This window comes from Eptesicus fuscus, chromosome 7 (genome assembly GCF_027574615.1).
Source record: "Eptesicus fuscus isolate TK198812 chromosome 7, DD_ASM_mEF_20220401, whole genome shotgun sequence".
NCBI classification, from domain to species: domain Eukaryota; kingdom Metazoa; phylum Chordata; class Mammalia; order Chiroptera; family Vespertilionidae; genus Eptesicus; species Eptesicus fuscus.
Window position 1 is genome coordinate 650792 of NC_072479.1, and position 15070 is coordinate 665861.

At 48.9% G+C, this 15070-nt stretch overlaps 1 protein-coding gene across 3 annotated transcripts in view; it reads left to right on the forward strand.

The window, feature by feature from the left end:
- Window positions 1–13206, forward strand: part of MICAL3 (microtubule associated monooxygenase, calponin and LIM domain containing 3) — a 278633-nt gene extending 265427 nt beyond the window's left edge. For all 3 annotated transcript variants that reach the window (XM_054718660.1, XM_054718658.1, XM_054718659.1), the window contains 3 exons: window positions 9609–9708; window positions 9839–9912; window positions 9998–13206. In XM_054718660.1, coding sequence (XP_054574635.1) covers window positions 9609–9708; window positions 9839–9912; window positions 9998–10182 — 359 coding nt within the window. In that variant the 3' untranslated portion in view covers window positions 10183–13206. The remainder of the gene's footprint in view (window positions 1–9608; window positions 9709–9838; window positions 9913–9997) is intronic.
- Window positions 13207–15070: the final 1864 nt, after the last annotated feature.

Sequence of the window (15070 nt, forward strand, 5' to 3'; positions counted from 1 at the left end):
CACACCTCACAGGGGATCAAGCCCACAACCCAGGCATGTGCCCTGTCCAGGAATCAAACCATGACCTCCTGGTTCATAGATCAATGCTCAACCACTGAGCCACGCTGGCCAGGCAGCATTTTAATTATGATGTGTCTGTGCATGGACTTATTTGTGTTCTTCTTGCTTGGGACTCTCTGTGCCTCCTAAACTTTTTCCTTCACCAGGTTTGGGTAGTTTTCTGCCATTATTTCTTCAAACATGTTCTCTATCCCTTGCTCATTTTCTTCACCTTTTGGCACACCTATTATGTGAATATTGTTATGTTTCATGTTGTCCCACAGCTCCCTTAAGCTGTCCTCCTGTTTTTTAATTGCTTTTTCTTTTTGGTCCTCTGAGTGATTTTTTTTCTGCCCTGTCTTTTAATTCACTGATGCGATCCTCTGCTTCCCCTAATCTTCTGTATATTCTTTCCACTTAGTTCTTTATTTGTGCTGTGTCTTTCTTCATAGTTACTGTATATTTTCTCATGCTATTGAACATCTTTGCCATCATTATTCTGAACTCTATGCCTGATAAATTTCTTATCTCCATTTTATTTAGCTCTTCTTCTGGAGAATTCTCTTGTTCTTTCATTTAGGACTTGTTTTTTTGTCTCCACTTTTTCGCTGCCAGTTAGGATTTGTGTCTGTGATAACTCTCAATCTCTAGTGCAGGACAATGCCAGACACTTTTTCTTAGCCTCACTCAAGGATATTTTTCCATTGATTTTTAGAGAGAGTGGAAGAGAGAGGGAAAGATAGAAATATTGATGAGAGAAACACTTCAATTGGTTGCCTCCTCATCCCAAGGAGGAGCCTACAACCAAGGTACGTGCCCTTGACTGGAATCAAACCTGGGACCCTTTGGTCCTCAGGCTGACAACCCTCTATCCACTGAGCCAAACCAGCCTTAGCCAAACCAGCCTGGGCAATGTCAGACCCTTTTTGTGACTGGCCCTGAGTACCTTGTTTGGCACTATCTGCAATCCACAGCTTGTGACTCTCTCAGCTGGGGCAGGATGCCTTTGGAAAGGACCAAGATGTGCACCAAGGTCTGCTTTTCATAGCCCTGGCCCCAGGATTAGATGAGGAAAAGACTTAAAACCTCCTGAGACCTGCCTCTGCCTCCAGTTCAGTTGACACTTAGACTTGATTAGCCTCAGGCTATTGACCACAGTGTAGAGCAAGAGGTTTTCTAACAGGGGGGCTACTGCCTTCCCCCTTCGGCAAAACTGCTTAGATAGCAAAATTCCACCACCAGAGAAAAACTTTCCCCGAGCATGAGGAAATTACTCAGCACAGGAAACCAGGGTGGCTGCCCTCCAAGCTCCAACTCCAGAGCTCCCAATCCTGGCTTGCTCACTCAGCTCCAGTCCACTCTGCCCTCCCTCTACCGGAGCCCACGATGAGTGGCGGCACACAAAATTTTGTGTTGGCCCTTTAAGACAGCAACCCTGCTACTTTTCACAGCCAGATGTCATGTGGGCACCTTTCTTAGTTCTGGTGCTCTGGGCTGGGGAGCCCAGCTTGGGGTTTAAGACCTCAGAGTTCTCAGTGGGAACCTCCCACAGCTGAGATATCCCTCCAGAACTTCATCGCTGTCTGTGGGAGCCCAGTCAACCCTTTAGCGCCTCCGCACTTCCTACCATCCTCACCTCTCCTTGTGAGAAAACTGCCAGACCTTCTTTGCCTCTCACTCTCAGGGGATTTTGACAACCAAAAGGACTGAAGTCATGTTAGGTTTGCGTACATCACAGATGAGCATACACACTCAGGGTCCTGAGGCTGGGTTGGTTAGTTTGGTGTTTTTCAGGTAGGCTAACATTTCATTCAGTTAACTGATAGGGTAGGACGGGAGGGTGCAGTGCTTTGAGGTGAAGTGTCTTGGACAAAGCCTTCATGAGGAAGTCAGAGGAAGATGGAAATATAGAAAAGACAAGTGTAGAGAAGGGGGAGTTGCCATAAGATTGTTTGCTTTTCCCACCTGCCAGCTGCTCCACAGCCCTGGGCCACATAAGAGGCAGGTCCTGGAGTGAGGTGTCTAGTGGGTCAGAGGCAAAGTGGTAGTGTGGAGAGCACCCCTAACTTAGAAAGGCAAGATCTTGAGTCAGGTCCGAGCTTCACTGTATCCCACCCAGGTCACTTATCCTCTCTTGGCCTCTACAACTGGAGGAAAGGGTGACAGTACTACTCTTTTCCAGACCTGGCATTATGAATAGGATCTGTGTATGACTCAGTTTCCAGTAGCTACCTATTGTTAGATTTACCTAGAGCAGTGGTTCTCAACCTTTCTAATTCTGCGACCCACAGGTTGAGAACTGCTAGCAGGGTCACCTAAGACCATCGGAAAACACAAGATATTTACATTATGATTCATTAACAGTAGCAAAATTACAGTTATGAAGTAGCAACGCAAATAATTTTGTGGTTGGGGGTCACCACAACATGAGGGACTGTATTAAAGGGTCGCGGCATTAGGAAGGTTGAGAACCACTGACCTAGAGCCTTTGTTGCCCCTTTAAAGAGGGAAAACTTAGTTCAGCATGGGAAAGGAAAATCCAGATTTTAGTCAGACTGTGCTACATTTAACTTCTTTGATCCTCAGATCATCCACTTCAAAATAGAGATACTAATAGTCATTCAGGTGGCCACCAATGTATGGATCAATGAAATAACACATGTGAGAGTGTTTTGAAGTGATAAAGTACTATCCTTGCTTATTGCATGCATCACTGGAATATGATGAAACATACCTTACTATATGACAATATTCTGCTGCTCTTAAATTCACCTGTCACCTGCCCCCAGTGGTTAAAGTGAATGGGTGCTAAACAGTTGCTGATGGTGGTCACATTTCCAAAGGAATTTCTGTGTCAGATGAAAAAAATATTAGTTTGCTGCCAAGGTAAAAGATGGAGCATGTAAGCTTGCAGAGTGTTGAGGACATGCAGAGCAATGAGGATGAGAGTGTGGAGCTGCTGATAAAAGGCTTCCAACCAGAACCAAGTCCCAGGGTTTCTCAGAAGTGATGATGAGCCTAGAGGATGCAGAGGTGGTTTGTGAGGTTATAAATATGGTAGCTGTTGCAAAGAGACAGAACCCTGTTTTTAAAAAGTTTGCCATGAGCTTAACTACATCTTTTTCTTTAGAACTAGTGGATCAAATCCTCTATTTCTCACATGTCCAAAAAAGGCAAACAAATGGCACTCAAAACCAAATCCTTTGCTTCCTATGTACACTCACCTGAGAGCCAGATCTGGGAGGATGCCCTTTATTTGACTGATGTTTCCAGTCAGTTTTCCCTCCTCAATTTCTTCTTTTTAGAACAATATCTATTGGTTATGTTTTCTGTTTATTAAAATAGTATACATTACGGAAATTTCAGAGCATGCAGAAAAGTCTAAAGAAGAAAGTCATAACCACACAGTGTGAGTTTACCCAGCTCCCTTCTGGCCATTTCACATCCTGCCCTCTGCCCCTTATTATAGAACTAGAGGCCTGGTGCATGAAACTCGTGCACGGAGGGGGGTTGTCCCTCAGACCAGCCTGCACTCTCTCCAATCTGGGACCCCTCGAGGGATGTTCGACTGCCCGTTTAGGCCCGATCCTAGTGGGATTGGGCCTAAACAGGCAGTCGGACATCCCTCTCACAATCCAGGACTGCTGGCTCCCAACTGCTTGTCTGCCTGCCTTCCTGATTGCCCCTAACCGCTTCTGCCTGCCAGCCTGATCAGCCCCTAACCACTCCGCTGCCAGCCTGATTGATGCCTAACTGCTCCCCTGCCAGCCTGTTTGCCCCCAACTTCCCTCCTCTGATGGCCTGGTCACCCCTAACTGCCCTCTCCTGCAGGGTTGATCGCCTCCAACTGCCCTCCCTTGCAGGCCTGGTCCCTCTCAACTGCCCTCCCTTGCAGGCCGGGTGCCTTCCAACTGCACTCTCTTGCTGGCCATCTTGTGGTGACCATCTTGTGTCCACATGGGGGCAGGATCTTTGACCACATGGGGGCAGCCATATTGTGTGTTGGAGTGATGGTCAATCTGCATATTACTCTTTTATTAGATAGGATAGAGGCCTGGTGCAGGGGTGGGGGCCAGCTGGTTTGCCCTGAAGGGTGTCCCGGATCAGGGTGGGGGTTCCCTTGGGTGTGGGGCGAACTGAGCGAGGGGCCTATGGTGGTTTGCAGGCCAGCCACGCCCCCTGGCGACCCAAGCAGAGGCCCTGGTATCTGGAATTTATTTTCCTTCTACAATTGAAACTTTGTAGCCTGGAGCAGAGCCAAGCCTTCTGCTCGCTCCGTGGTGTGGCGGCAGCCATTTCTGTTGGTGTTAATTCACCTTCTATAATCGAAACTTTGTAGCCTGGAGTGGAGGCCTAGGCCAGCCAGGGCAGGTGGAAAGCTTGGCTTCCTCCGTTGCCCGGTGCAACCCTAGCCTGCTCTCTCCAGCTCCGTGGCTGCCGCCATTTCTGTTTGGATTTGTTTACCTTCTATAATTGAAACTTTATAGCCTTGAATGGAGGCTTAGGCTTGCAAGGGCCGGCGGAAAGTTTGGCTTCCTCCTTTGCCTGGGAAACCCAAGCCTCCCTCCTGCTCTCTGTGGCTGTAGCCATCTTGGTTGGGTTTATTTGCATACTCGCCTCTGATTAGCTGGTGGGCGTGGCTTGTGGGTGTAGCAAAGGTATGGTCAATTTGCATATTACTCTTTTATTAGGTAGGACTAGAGGCCCGATGCATGAAATTTGTGCAAAGGACTCGGCCCTCGCAGCCCCAGCTGCCTCCCCCCACGCCCCTGCTTCATCCACTGTTCATTCTGCTGTTTGATCTAATTAGCATATTAGCTCTTTATTATATAGGATGCTTTCTTCTTTTTAAACACTTGTTTTACCTGATACCCCCTTTCCTAATTTCTGTTCTGAATATTCTGTTACTGCATATTGTTGTCTGTATTGGAAAAGGTGTATGAGGATGTAGTCTACATAAAAGAAGCTGAAAGCTTTATTTTGTGATTACCAGAAAATTGAAACACATTTTTAAGTATATGTGCAGGTACATACTTCCTTATTTTAGGTGTGTTTTGGTTATGTATCATTTCACTGTGCCTTGCAAATGTATATGGACACTGTCCACTCTGCACCACAGACTGTTTGGAGTAACATCTGTCCCGCAAAGTGATGTTGTATTTCATGGGATTTATCCAGGTATGTTGAGCACCAACACAGACTCTACATTTTTGTAACAAAGAAGGTTGAACATAGACTAGTTATAGAAGGAATACTTCTTCCTTCCCCAGCACATCAGCTGGTCACAGTCATATCTGTTAGGACGCTGTATTTCACACACATATGCACATTTCACACACATATGCACACACAGTGTCTGGCTTTAGTTTTGTTTTTGTTTTTTTAATATATTTTATTGATTTTTCACAGAGAAGAAGGGAGAGGGATAGAGAGTTAGAAACATTGATGAGAGAGAAGAAACATAGAGCAGCTGCCTCCTGCACACCCCCTTCTGGGGATTGAGCCCCCAATCAAGGTACATGCATGCCCTTGACCGGAATCGAACCTGGGACCCTTCAGTCCGCAGGCTGCCACTCTATCCACTGAGCCAAACGGGTCAGGGCCTGCCTTTAGTTTTGAAGTTTTACCAGACACCAGATTCACTGCATAGCACAAAGCAATATGGAGATCACTGTGAGAGGCTTAAAGGAAAAAGAAAATGAGGCGCCTGCATTTATTCGACTGCAATGCAGAACAGCCTCTCAACCCTTCTGGTGACTAAACCAGAGTTACTTCTTACTCCTGTTCTAACTGTAAAATCACTCACTCACCTGCACAAACGCGCGCGTGCACACACGCACACACACGCACACACGCACACACCCAGAGTCCTTGAGGTGTCTCTGCTGGGGAGGGTGTTCCCTGTCTCCAGTGTGACATGTGGTTCTGTGATGGTCCCTGTGAGCTCCTCCTCCTTCTTGAGTGACCATCAGGTCTCTAAGTCTCACAGGTGTTTCTCTGCACACTGTCTTCTCTCAGCTCTTCTCAGCAGTGTTCCTGTGGGTGGGCATGTCCTGTCAGCACCCCTTTTGGTCTTACAGTCCAAAGTGTGACAGCCTTTCCCCACCTGTGGCATTGGATCCCTCTGAGCAGACGGAAGGGATGGAAGCAGAGGGGTGGTTTGCTGTCCCTGGCCTGTGGGGGACAGTGAAACAGACTGGTGGAAGTTGCTTCTGTGTGGACATGTTCCCCAGCACATCCTGGCTCCGCATTCAGAGCACTGCAGATGTCAGAGCACTGGCAGCCCTCCACAGACTCAGCTGCTTTCCGTGGGCATGGCAGCCCAGTGGTCACAAACCCTCAGTACCCCTTAGACTCACACAAGCTTAGTTGTGACTGGGGCTCACGTGTCTATGAGTATGAGCGCAGGTTTGGTTAGTTGGCTGAGGTTATCACCTACAAAACTGGAAGCAGTTTTGACCACATATATAACAGTCTGTTCCACAGAGGTAGGCAGACCTATCTAGGGGCTTTGGGCAATTTTAAGGAGGGAACCCAAAACCCAAAAGGCCACTGTATGGTAATACCCAGTGTCACCTCCCTCCCCGTGGGGACTAGAGGAAGATGGAGCAGCCCTTACTGGGAGCTGCCCCGCCATCGGGAAGGGAGCATGTGCATGTGCATTCCTTTTTTTTAGCGACGTACCCACTTCAAGAATGGCCACCAGGCCTGGGTCTCTTACCGAGTTTCCATGCCGAAAAAGGGACTTAATTCATTTGTAGACTTTGTTTCCCTTTTTTCTGCCTTTCCATTTCTTGTATTTTTTTTTCTTTTCCTCCTTTTGTTTCTTTCTCACTTTTATGCTTTTTGTCCTCTGCTTATTTTTTATTTCACTGTCTCCCTGTCCCTCTTCACTTCCAAACTCCTCCTCCTCTTTCTTTTTGTCTTTCTCTGTCTCCTCCTCTTCTTTGTTTGGTCCTTTTTGAAGTTGAGCCCAGTGGCGGGACTCCACGGCGTAGACCTCTCTCCTTCTGCCCTTGCTGTGTCCAGGAAGGTAACGTAACTCCCAACCTCATCCCCACTGCCTCTCAGGCCATAGTAACACTAGTTACAGAGGGAGCCACACCCAGCTGTCTTTCTCTCTCTGACACTTGATAGCCCTGTTACAAAACTTCATGAGTATGTGGCAGTTTCTTACAAGGTACAGTATCCCTTTGACTGTCTCAGGGGAGAAACGGGGTATGGAGTGAAGCCAGAGAGCCTCCGAGGCAGGCCTCTCAGCAGCAGCAGAGAGTCCCATGATATTGCACCGCCATTTGTGGTTGGACCTTTCAGTCTCAAGTCCAGCAGATAGAGGGGCCAGGTTCACAGGTGAGGAACCTCCTGCCTGTGTGGCAACGATTTGTATTGGTGGAGTCGAGGAATACTGTCCTTACAAAGACTGGTCTATACAAATGTCCCTGAGTTCTTTTCCCAAACAACTACTGAAAGCAAACTTCTCTACCCTGTGTCTTGCTGAGTGTGTGTGATTTTTTTTTTAAGTTTGTCTGATTTGAAGTCTTTTGTGGTGATAAGATTGTTGTTGAAAAGGCATGTGGGAAGGGGAAGGGGAGTGTGTTCATGACTAACCCTTGCTAATCTCTTCCTGTGCTCTCCATGGTGCTCACATTTGACTTTCACCCACCCCACCATATACTTTTGCTTATTGGCTGTGAACAATCTACCAAAGCTCATGAGTGGTGTTTGGAGGTTTCCCTGTGGAATTTTGGGGAGGTGGGAAGGAGGAAGTGGCTTCCTAGTGCATTTACAGCTTGCCACACTGGATAGCTTGCATGCCTCAGGCTCCATCCTCCATGGCCATGTGGGCACACTGTGCAGAGACACTCAGAAAGGAATGCATGGAACTGAGCTGTAGGCTGCTTTAACAGCCAAAGAGCCAAGTCTATTGGGTTGGGTGAGAAGAGCTTTGGTCCCCAGACACTCCGACACGCACTCCACAGTAGCAGGCTTGACAGTCAGAAGGGAGCTTCCATCCTTCAGAGTAGGACTCAGGGGCAAGACTTCACCTTGGGAGCCCAGCTGCATGTGCACCACACAGTGCATTCATTAACCCCTGCTTGTAAGAACGTGATTCATTTCTGCCTCTCCAGAGTGTGGCCCCATTGAAAGACTAACCGGCTTGGGCCTCGTGTGTGTCAAGCAAACAACATTGCAGAGAGAGAGTTGTCTTTGAACAATGTGCAACAAAGTCAGGTGTGAAGAATGTAGGAAAGCAGTGAGTAAGGAGCTTGATACATGAGTCATCCCAGCTGAGGGTGTACTCTATATGTTTCTAGGTCTAGTTTTTACCGGGATAGAACATCCAACCAAGTTACTCATAAAATGGAAAGCACTTTGAAAGACTTCCCAGTGCAGTGCCTCTTCACCTGGGGCCCATGGATGGATTCCAGGAATCCTGTGAACACCCAGAAATTCTGTATGAAATTAAATTGTTGGATGTATATGCATGTATTTTTTTCTAGGAAGGGAGTCCCTAGCTTTCCTGAGATTCTTGAAATGGTTTGTAATAAAAAAATATTAAAGAACCACTGACATAGTTTGTCATTTGCCTTCAGGCAGGACCACACTATAGCTTCTTTGTGCTCCAAGGAAAAGGCGTTTTCCCTCTTTGGGTAGTTGGATTCCTTGGAAAGTTCTTTTGTCCATCCTCCTGCTACAGTGAAGCCCAGCGGGGTCAGAATACTCCTGGTGGAGGTCTAGGTCTCAGCAATGCCATGGTGCAGGGCAGCCTGAGTTAGGCAGGTGCCAGCCCAGACACTGCTGCTAGGGTTGGGTTGAGTGCGTGTACCACCTCATTTAGTCTCTAGGGTCTGCTATTGTTTCTCTGCCCTCAGTGAGAAATGTGCTAGCCTTCCTGGGATATAGCTCATATACCATATAGGATCCAATGGAAGAGTGTTTGGTCAGGATAAAAGAAATGATGAGGCCCCAAGGAGGCAGTGCCCAGAAAGAGCTGAGTTAGTGAGTGTGACTTAAAAAGAGACCAAGTGTGGTGTATAACTTCACATTTACCTCCGTCATTAGGCTGGTTTCTTCAAAGCAGGCCTAGTACATAGCAAGTACCAAGTAAACATTAAATGGAAGGAGGAAGGAAGGAAGGAAGGAAGGAAGGAAGGAAGGAAGGAAGGAAGGAAGGGAAGGAAGGAAGGAAGGGAGGAGAAGGGAAGGGGAAAGGGAAAGGGAAAGGGAGAAAAGAAAAGAAGAGAAAAGAAAAGAGAAAAGAAGGCAAAGCACTTAAAATATACCAAAGGAAAACCACTGAGCAGGAGAGGTCCGAACGAGTAGTGACCAGGTTACTGAGAGGTGAGGGCGGGCCTGGGAAGGACAAACTCAAAGCACAGGCTCAATTAGGCCCTGGGGGTGGGCATGGCGCCCCCTTCTGGGCAGCAGGCAAACGCTGAACCTGGCTGGGGAATGTTCCTGCAGCATCTCGCTCTGCTCTCTTTGCACATTTGCCCCAGTGTGATGATGACTCCTGCTGGCCAAGTAGACAGCAGACCCTTTGTGTGCCTGACTCTCTCTCTCTGCAGGCATGGGCAAGAAGGACGACCCCAAGCTGATGCAGGAGTGGTTCAGGCTGGTGCAAGAGAAGAATGCCATGGTGCGCTATGAGTCGGAGCTGATGATCTTGTGAGTGGACCCAGCTGTGAGCTCAGTGCCTATCATGGCAGGAGCACAGCTCCTTCCTAATTTAGGGGGTAAGGAGATATGGTCCCCAAGTCACTATTGCTTGTCTCCTTCCCCTTTCCTACTTTCCCAGCGCCCGGGAGCTGGAACTGGAAGACCGGCAGAGCCGACTGCAGCAGGAACTGCGGGAGCGAATGGCAATGGAAGGTAAGAGGGGAACAGGCTGAGCTGTACATGGGTAGGCTGGGTGTAGCCTCCTGGCCCTACAGACCTGTCTTTTGCTACCGTCCAGATCACCTTAAGACCGAAGAGGAGTTGTCAGAGGAGAAGAAGATCCTGAATGAGATGCTGGAGGTGGTGGAGCAGAGAGATGCCCTTGTGGCCTTGCTAGAGGAACAGCGCCTCCGAGAGAAAGAGGAAGACAAGGACTTGGAGGCTGTCATGCTGTCAAAGGGCTTCAGCCTCAACTGGTCCTGAGCTCCCACCATGCTCTGCTCGCTGGCCTGTGGAACCCGCCTGACCTAACTGGGCTCTTCTACACCACCTAGACCCAAGCTCGGAGAAGGCCCAGCAGCTCCTGGGAGTTTGCACTCCAATGTCCGCGCCTCTTAGAAAGCAGATCAAGTGTCTGTGCTGTGGGGAATCCCAAGTGAAGAGGAGTATCTGAGGCGGCTCTGCCTCCTCGAATAGACTCACCCTGACTTCCCGATCCAAGGAGTGAAGGCCATGGAGTGCAGAGGATTAATGTGGGGAAAAGACAGTTCCCCAGGAATGCGCAGTGACAGCGCCCCTCCTTGAGCAGGCACGTGTGATGAGAGAAGGGAGCTGCTCCCCCGCTGCCAAAACCACAGCCACCAGAGTGCACCCCACGGAGAGGGAGGGGCAGCTGTCTTCTTCACGCTCCCTGAAGCGCCCCAAAGACACAGGCGCGTCCCGGGAAGCCACCTGTGAACTGAGTGAGAGGGCGTGGCCGGTCAGGGTGATGCCTATCCTGCGTCACCTGGACGCCGAGGGGACCCCAGCTCCTGAGTTCATTATACAAGTAAGGAGGATATAGGAGGAGTCTGCTCCCCAGCCCCACACCACACACTGGACTCCACATGGCCAAATGCCCCGGGCCTCCCTCTGACTATGGCCTGAGGGTTGTGTATTGCTGCATTTTGCTTTTAATTCACAACCATTTTAACACTGGAAAATACTGACTTTGGGAGATGGGTGAGGCTCTACATTTCAAGCCCCAGTCACTGTTCAGTACTTCAGTTGGGGCAGAAGTGATCCTCCTTGGTGTTTTTCCTGCATTTGCACATTGAAATGAAGCTGACAATCTAGCAAGACACTCAGCCACTTCAGACTCCTTTTTTCAATTAACTTATTTTTTTAATACTTGAAAAAAAATTCATTTTTATATCTTTACTAAAGACACTGATCACCTGGCACCTGGTGTGGAAGTGACAGAGGTAGCCATGCCAGCCTGCCTGCATTCTTGCTACATCCATCTATTTATTAGCGCACCTTCTTTATAGAGTTACTGACCCCACTGACATCAGAAAGCAGCGAGTCCCTCATGGGGTCCCCCCACTCACAGCTCTTCTGTCCCCTCCTATACTGTTTCTGGATCTTCCTCCTCCTCCACCTGGTACCCTGTTCTCTGGCGCCAAACTTTATGTCTCCACCACCTACTTGTCAAAGAGACATGTCAGCACTGTTTGAAGCCAGACCAGCAGGCACAGATGCCACTTGTCTCTCCCTGTGGGAATATTGGCTCTGCAGAACCCGTTTTTTCTCAGTGTTGGTACCAGGGGTTTTTAACCTCCCGTAACACATTTATTACAGGAAGTTGGGAGTGGGCCCTCTTCTAGGCTGGCTGAGACAGTGCCTGGTAGGACCTTGTATCCATCTGATTAGGATCCCCTCAGCCCAGCCTCAAACCCAACCGGATAGACGTGCACAGGTGGGGTCTTAGGTATTGGGGTGTAGGTTGGTCTCTCCAAACTAGTAACAGCTCCAGCCCAGACCTCCACAGTTCCCGGATCTTCAGGTGGCGGGCAAGGGATGATAAAGCACCATGTAACTAGCTCCATGAGCCAAACGGCTTATTTCTTTCAGCTCAGCCACGGTCTGAGGAAACCTGGTGGGTCACCACATGTCCACCCGCAGAATTAGCTCATGGTGAGCCCAGGAGTGGGCCCGCCAGTGCCAGGCCAGCCTGGGAGGGGGTTCTAGCCACTCCTGTGTGGAGGGGCCCAGGGAGAGAGAACGGAGGCGTGGCAGCTCTTCAGGCCACCGAGGGCAGACAGATTGGGCATCCGTGCTGGCCTGGGAACTTCCATGGGAAACCACACTGTGCCTCAACTTGAACATTCGTTCTCACTACAAAGGAGCAAAGAACCTGTCTTCTTCTTCACTTTGTCCCGAAGCGGCCATCTCCTCCTGTGGAAACCCAGGAGTAGGTTGCTGACGGCCACCACAGCTCTGACTTCTTCACTTCTTGTTTTCAGATGAGGCAGGCAGAGTCTCTGTTTTAATTCTCTTTTCTTAAAAGGGGGAGAGAAGGGTATTCTAGAGTCCATCTTTAAACCCCAACTTCCAATAAAATTGAACTTGGGTCAGGACCTTTATCGCCTTTGTGGCCTTTTCCCTAACCCTCCACCTCTCAAAGGCCACCATACCTGACCATGCCCCAGGAGAGCTGCCTCCCTCCATTGTAGCTCCTGCTAACTCCAGGACAAGGAAGCAGTTTAGGAAGTGGCTGGGAGGGATGTGGCCATAGTGATCCTCTCTAAGTGGCTCAATGTAGCAGGGGCATGAGATGTTACTGCCTGCCTCTTGCTGCCAGCCAATACTGCGTCCTTCCAAAGTGCACACTACTTCCTTCAGTTGCTAGAAAGGGACTGAAGACTTTGCAGAGAAGCTTTAAAAATCCACAAGCCTGTGAAATGTTCCCCTGCACAGCACTCCCAACAGTACTTTTTTCAAAGCTTCCATTTTATAATCACTGGTTTGCAGTTTATTCAGTACCTGGTGACATGCTGCATGAAATGTTTTCCAACTCTGGAAATGCATGCAGCCCCAGGCAGGTTTTTCTTCTCAAGAGTTAAGTCCCCTTGATGGCAGGGGGAACAGGATATATATTCATCTGAAAAACCTGAGGTTGGGTGAGCCCCAAACACCAGGCCACACACAGTGGGCTCCAAGCTCAGCGCCACCTAGGGCAGCAGCAGGCACTACCACCCGAGTCAGTCACTGTGGTGGGGCTGGCCAACAGGAATGGGAGGTTCTAACCCTGCTCAGATGGCGTATTTGAGCCTTCGCCCTCAGGAGTTAATTCTCCAGCTTCTTTTGACCAGCAAAGATAGATTATTCTTTATCCCTTCCAAAAGAAGACATTTTCAGTCAGGCAGGAAGTGGAAAGAATTTAAAGAAAAAAATTCCTAAAGTGGTAACAACTGAGCTACAAAGGGGAATGGGCCATTTTATGCACAATAAAAGTTTTAAAAGGAATACACAGTGTGTTTCTTAAGTCATGGTACTGGACTTGGCAGTGCACCAGATGCATGTCCAAGTCTACCACCTGCCTTTTTCAGGTAGGTGGTATTCATGCAAGTCATTTTATGTCTAATGTATGTGGGAATGTGTGCAAGGTTGTTTAAAGACAACTTTTTTGGCGTGAGTGTGTGTGCTTTTTTTTATTATCCTGGCTCAACCATCAACTGTTATCACTTGCGAAAATATGAAGCAACCCAATGTGGTAAGAAGCTGCTTTTTAAAACCAAACCCCAGTATTTTCTCTTGAAAAGAAGCATGTTCTAGAAATTATCCAAGTCCGATGAACCTGGGTCCTGGCAGCCTTCCTTGCCAGTGCTGCTTCCAGGCTTGCTGGGCGCTGGCCTTTGACACAGCTGACCTGGGAGCCAGTGCTGTGGGGTGTGCAGCCTCCAGGCCTCCTCATTCAGATGTGTGAATGTCTCCAAGTTCTGTGCACAGGGTCTTGGAGAGAGCTGACATCACCCTTCTTTAGAATGGAAAAATCCCCGAGAAACTGAAGAAAATAATCCTGACTGACTCTCCTCTCTTTGCTACAAGAAGCCTCCTGGGTTGCTTTTCCAGCACTTTCCCCCTCCCTTTGTGTTGACCCATCAGGAATACAGAGCTAATCCCTCATGATGCTTCTCTTGGGAACAGTAACAAGGGAGAAGACAATGGCAATAGCTGAGTAGAGGTGAGTCTTGCCCAGCCTGGAGTTCAGCCTTAGAGGCTGGGTCCACAACCTTCTGGCTGTATTGCCAGCTATTCCAGGAGGAGGAAAGGGCCTCACTGACACAGATGTGCACATCTCAGGCAGAAGAAACAAGAGAACCAGCATGAGTGAATGTACTGTGGCCCTACATTACCACAAAGAAAGAGGGATCGAGGTGCATGCCTGCTGGGAGAGAAGAGGAGTTTGGAAGTCACCTGTGCTGGTCCCAAACACCTTTGTCCCTCAAAGGGGCTCACTTTGATTGGAGCTGGAAGCAGGCAGGAGTTCGCAGCAGTTCCCAGTAACCCCTGGTGGCAGGCCATGGTGATTGTGGCTTTAGGCAGGCAACCAGAAAGGAAGGCTGTTCGATTCCCCGGGAATAGCCTGTTAGAAGCACTGCTCCTTTCTGTCCAAGAAACCACCATATCTGATGGCTTCTAAATCCCTTCTGATCCCTGAATCCTCATGGTCCCTTCTTAGAAATCAGAGTGGAAAATGATAAATGTGCTACTTTATTTCACTTTATGAGCTGGCCGTACTGGTTCACTTAAGGAGACCCCTCCTTTCTCTTAACTGCTCAGAAGGTCAGCCATTTTCAGTGAGGAGGGTAAGAAACCATCCTCTTAGGTGGGTTATGTCCCACCAAAAACACACCTAATTAAGAAGCCTGGTAAACCAGATGCCTGGGGTCACAGGCCCTCCAGTGACACTCCCAGATAGCCTATTGCTGCTGAACTTTACTAGGTAGCATTTTGTGACAGCCTCATTCCTTGTGTCCCTTGCCCTAAGATCTTGATGCAGCTGGGGCTTAAATGAGAAAGTTGGAGTCTCAGCTTCTGTGGGTGGGCCACGTGTGCTGGCTGCCTCTGCCTGAGAAGCCACGACAGACAAGGAAGGGGAGACAGAGTCCTGTGATGCATACATATGCACACATACACTCCTTTTCACACCCAGCATGGTCTTTCTGAGCCAGAGTGTGCTTCTTTCTAGTTCTAAAGTAGGCTGGACAGCAGCCTTTGGCCCCAAATGGGGCAACTGTGGTGGTGGCCCAGGCCCCAGAGCTAGGCAAGATCCAAGTTGAGGAATTTCCTGCCACCTTCAATAGCCTGGGCCTAGAAGGCTACAGTG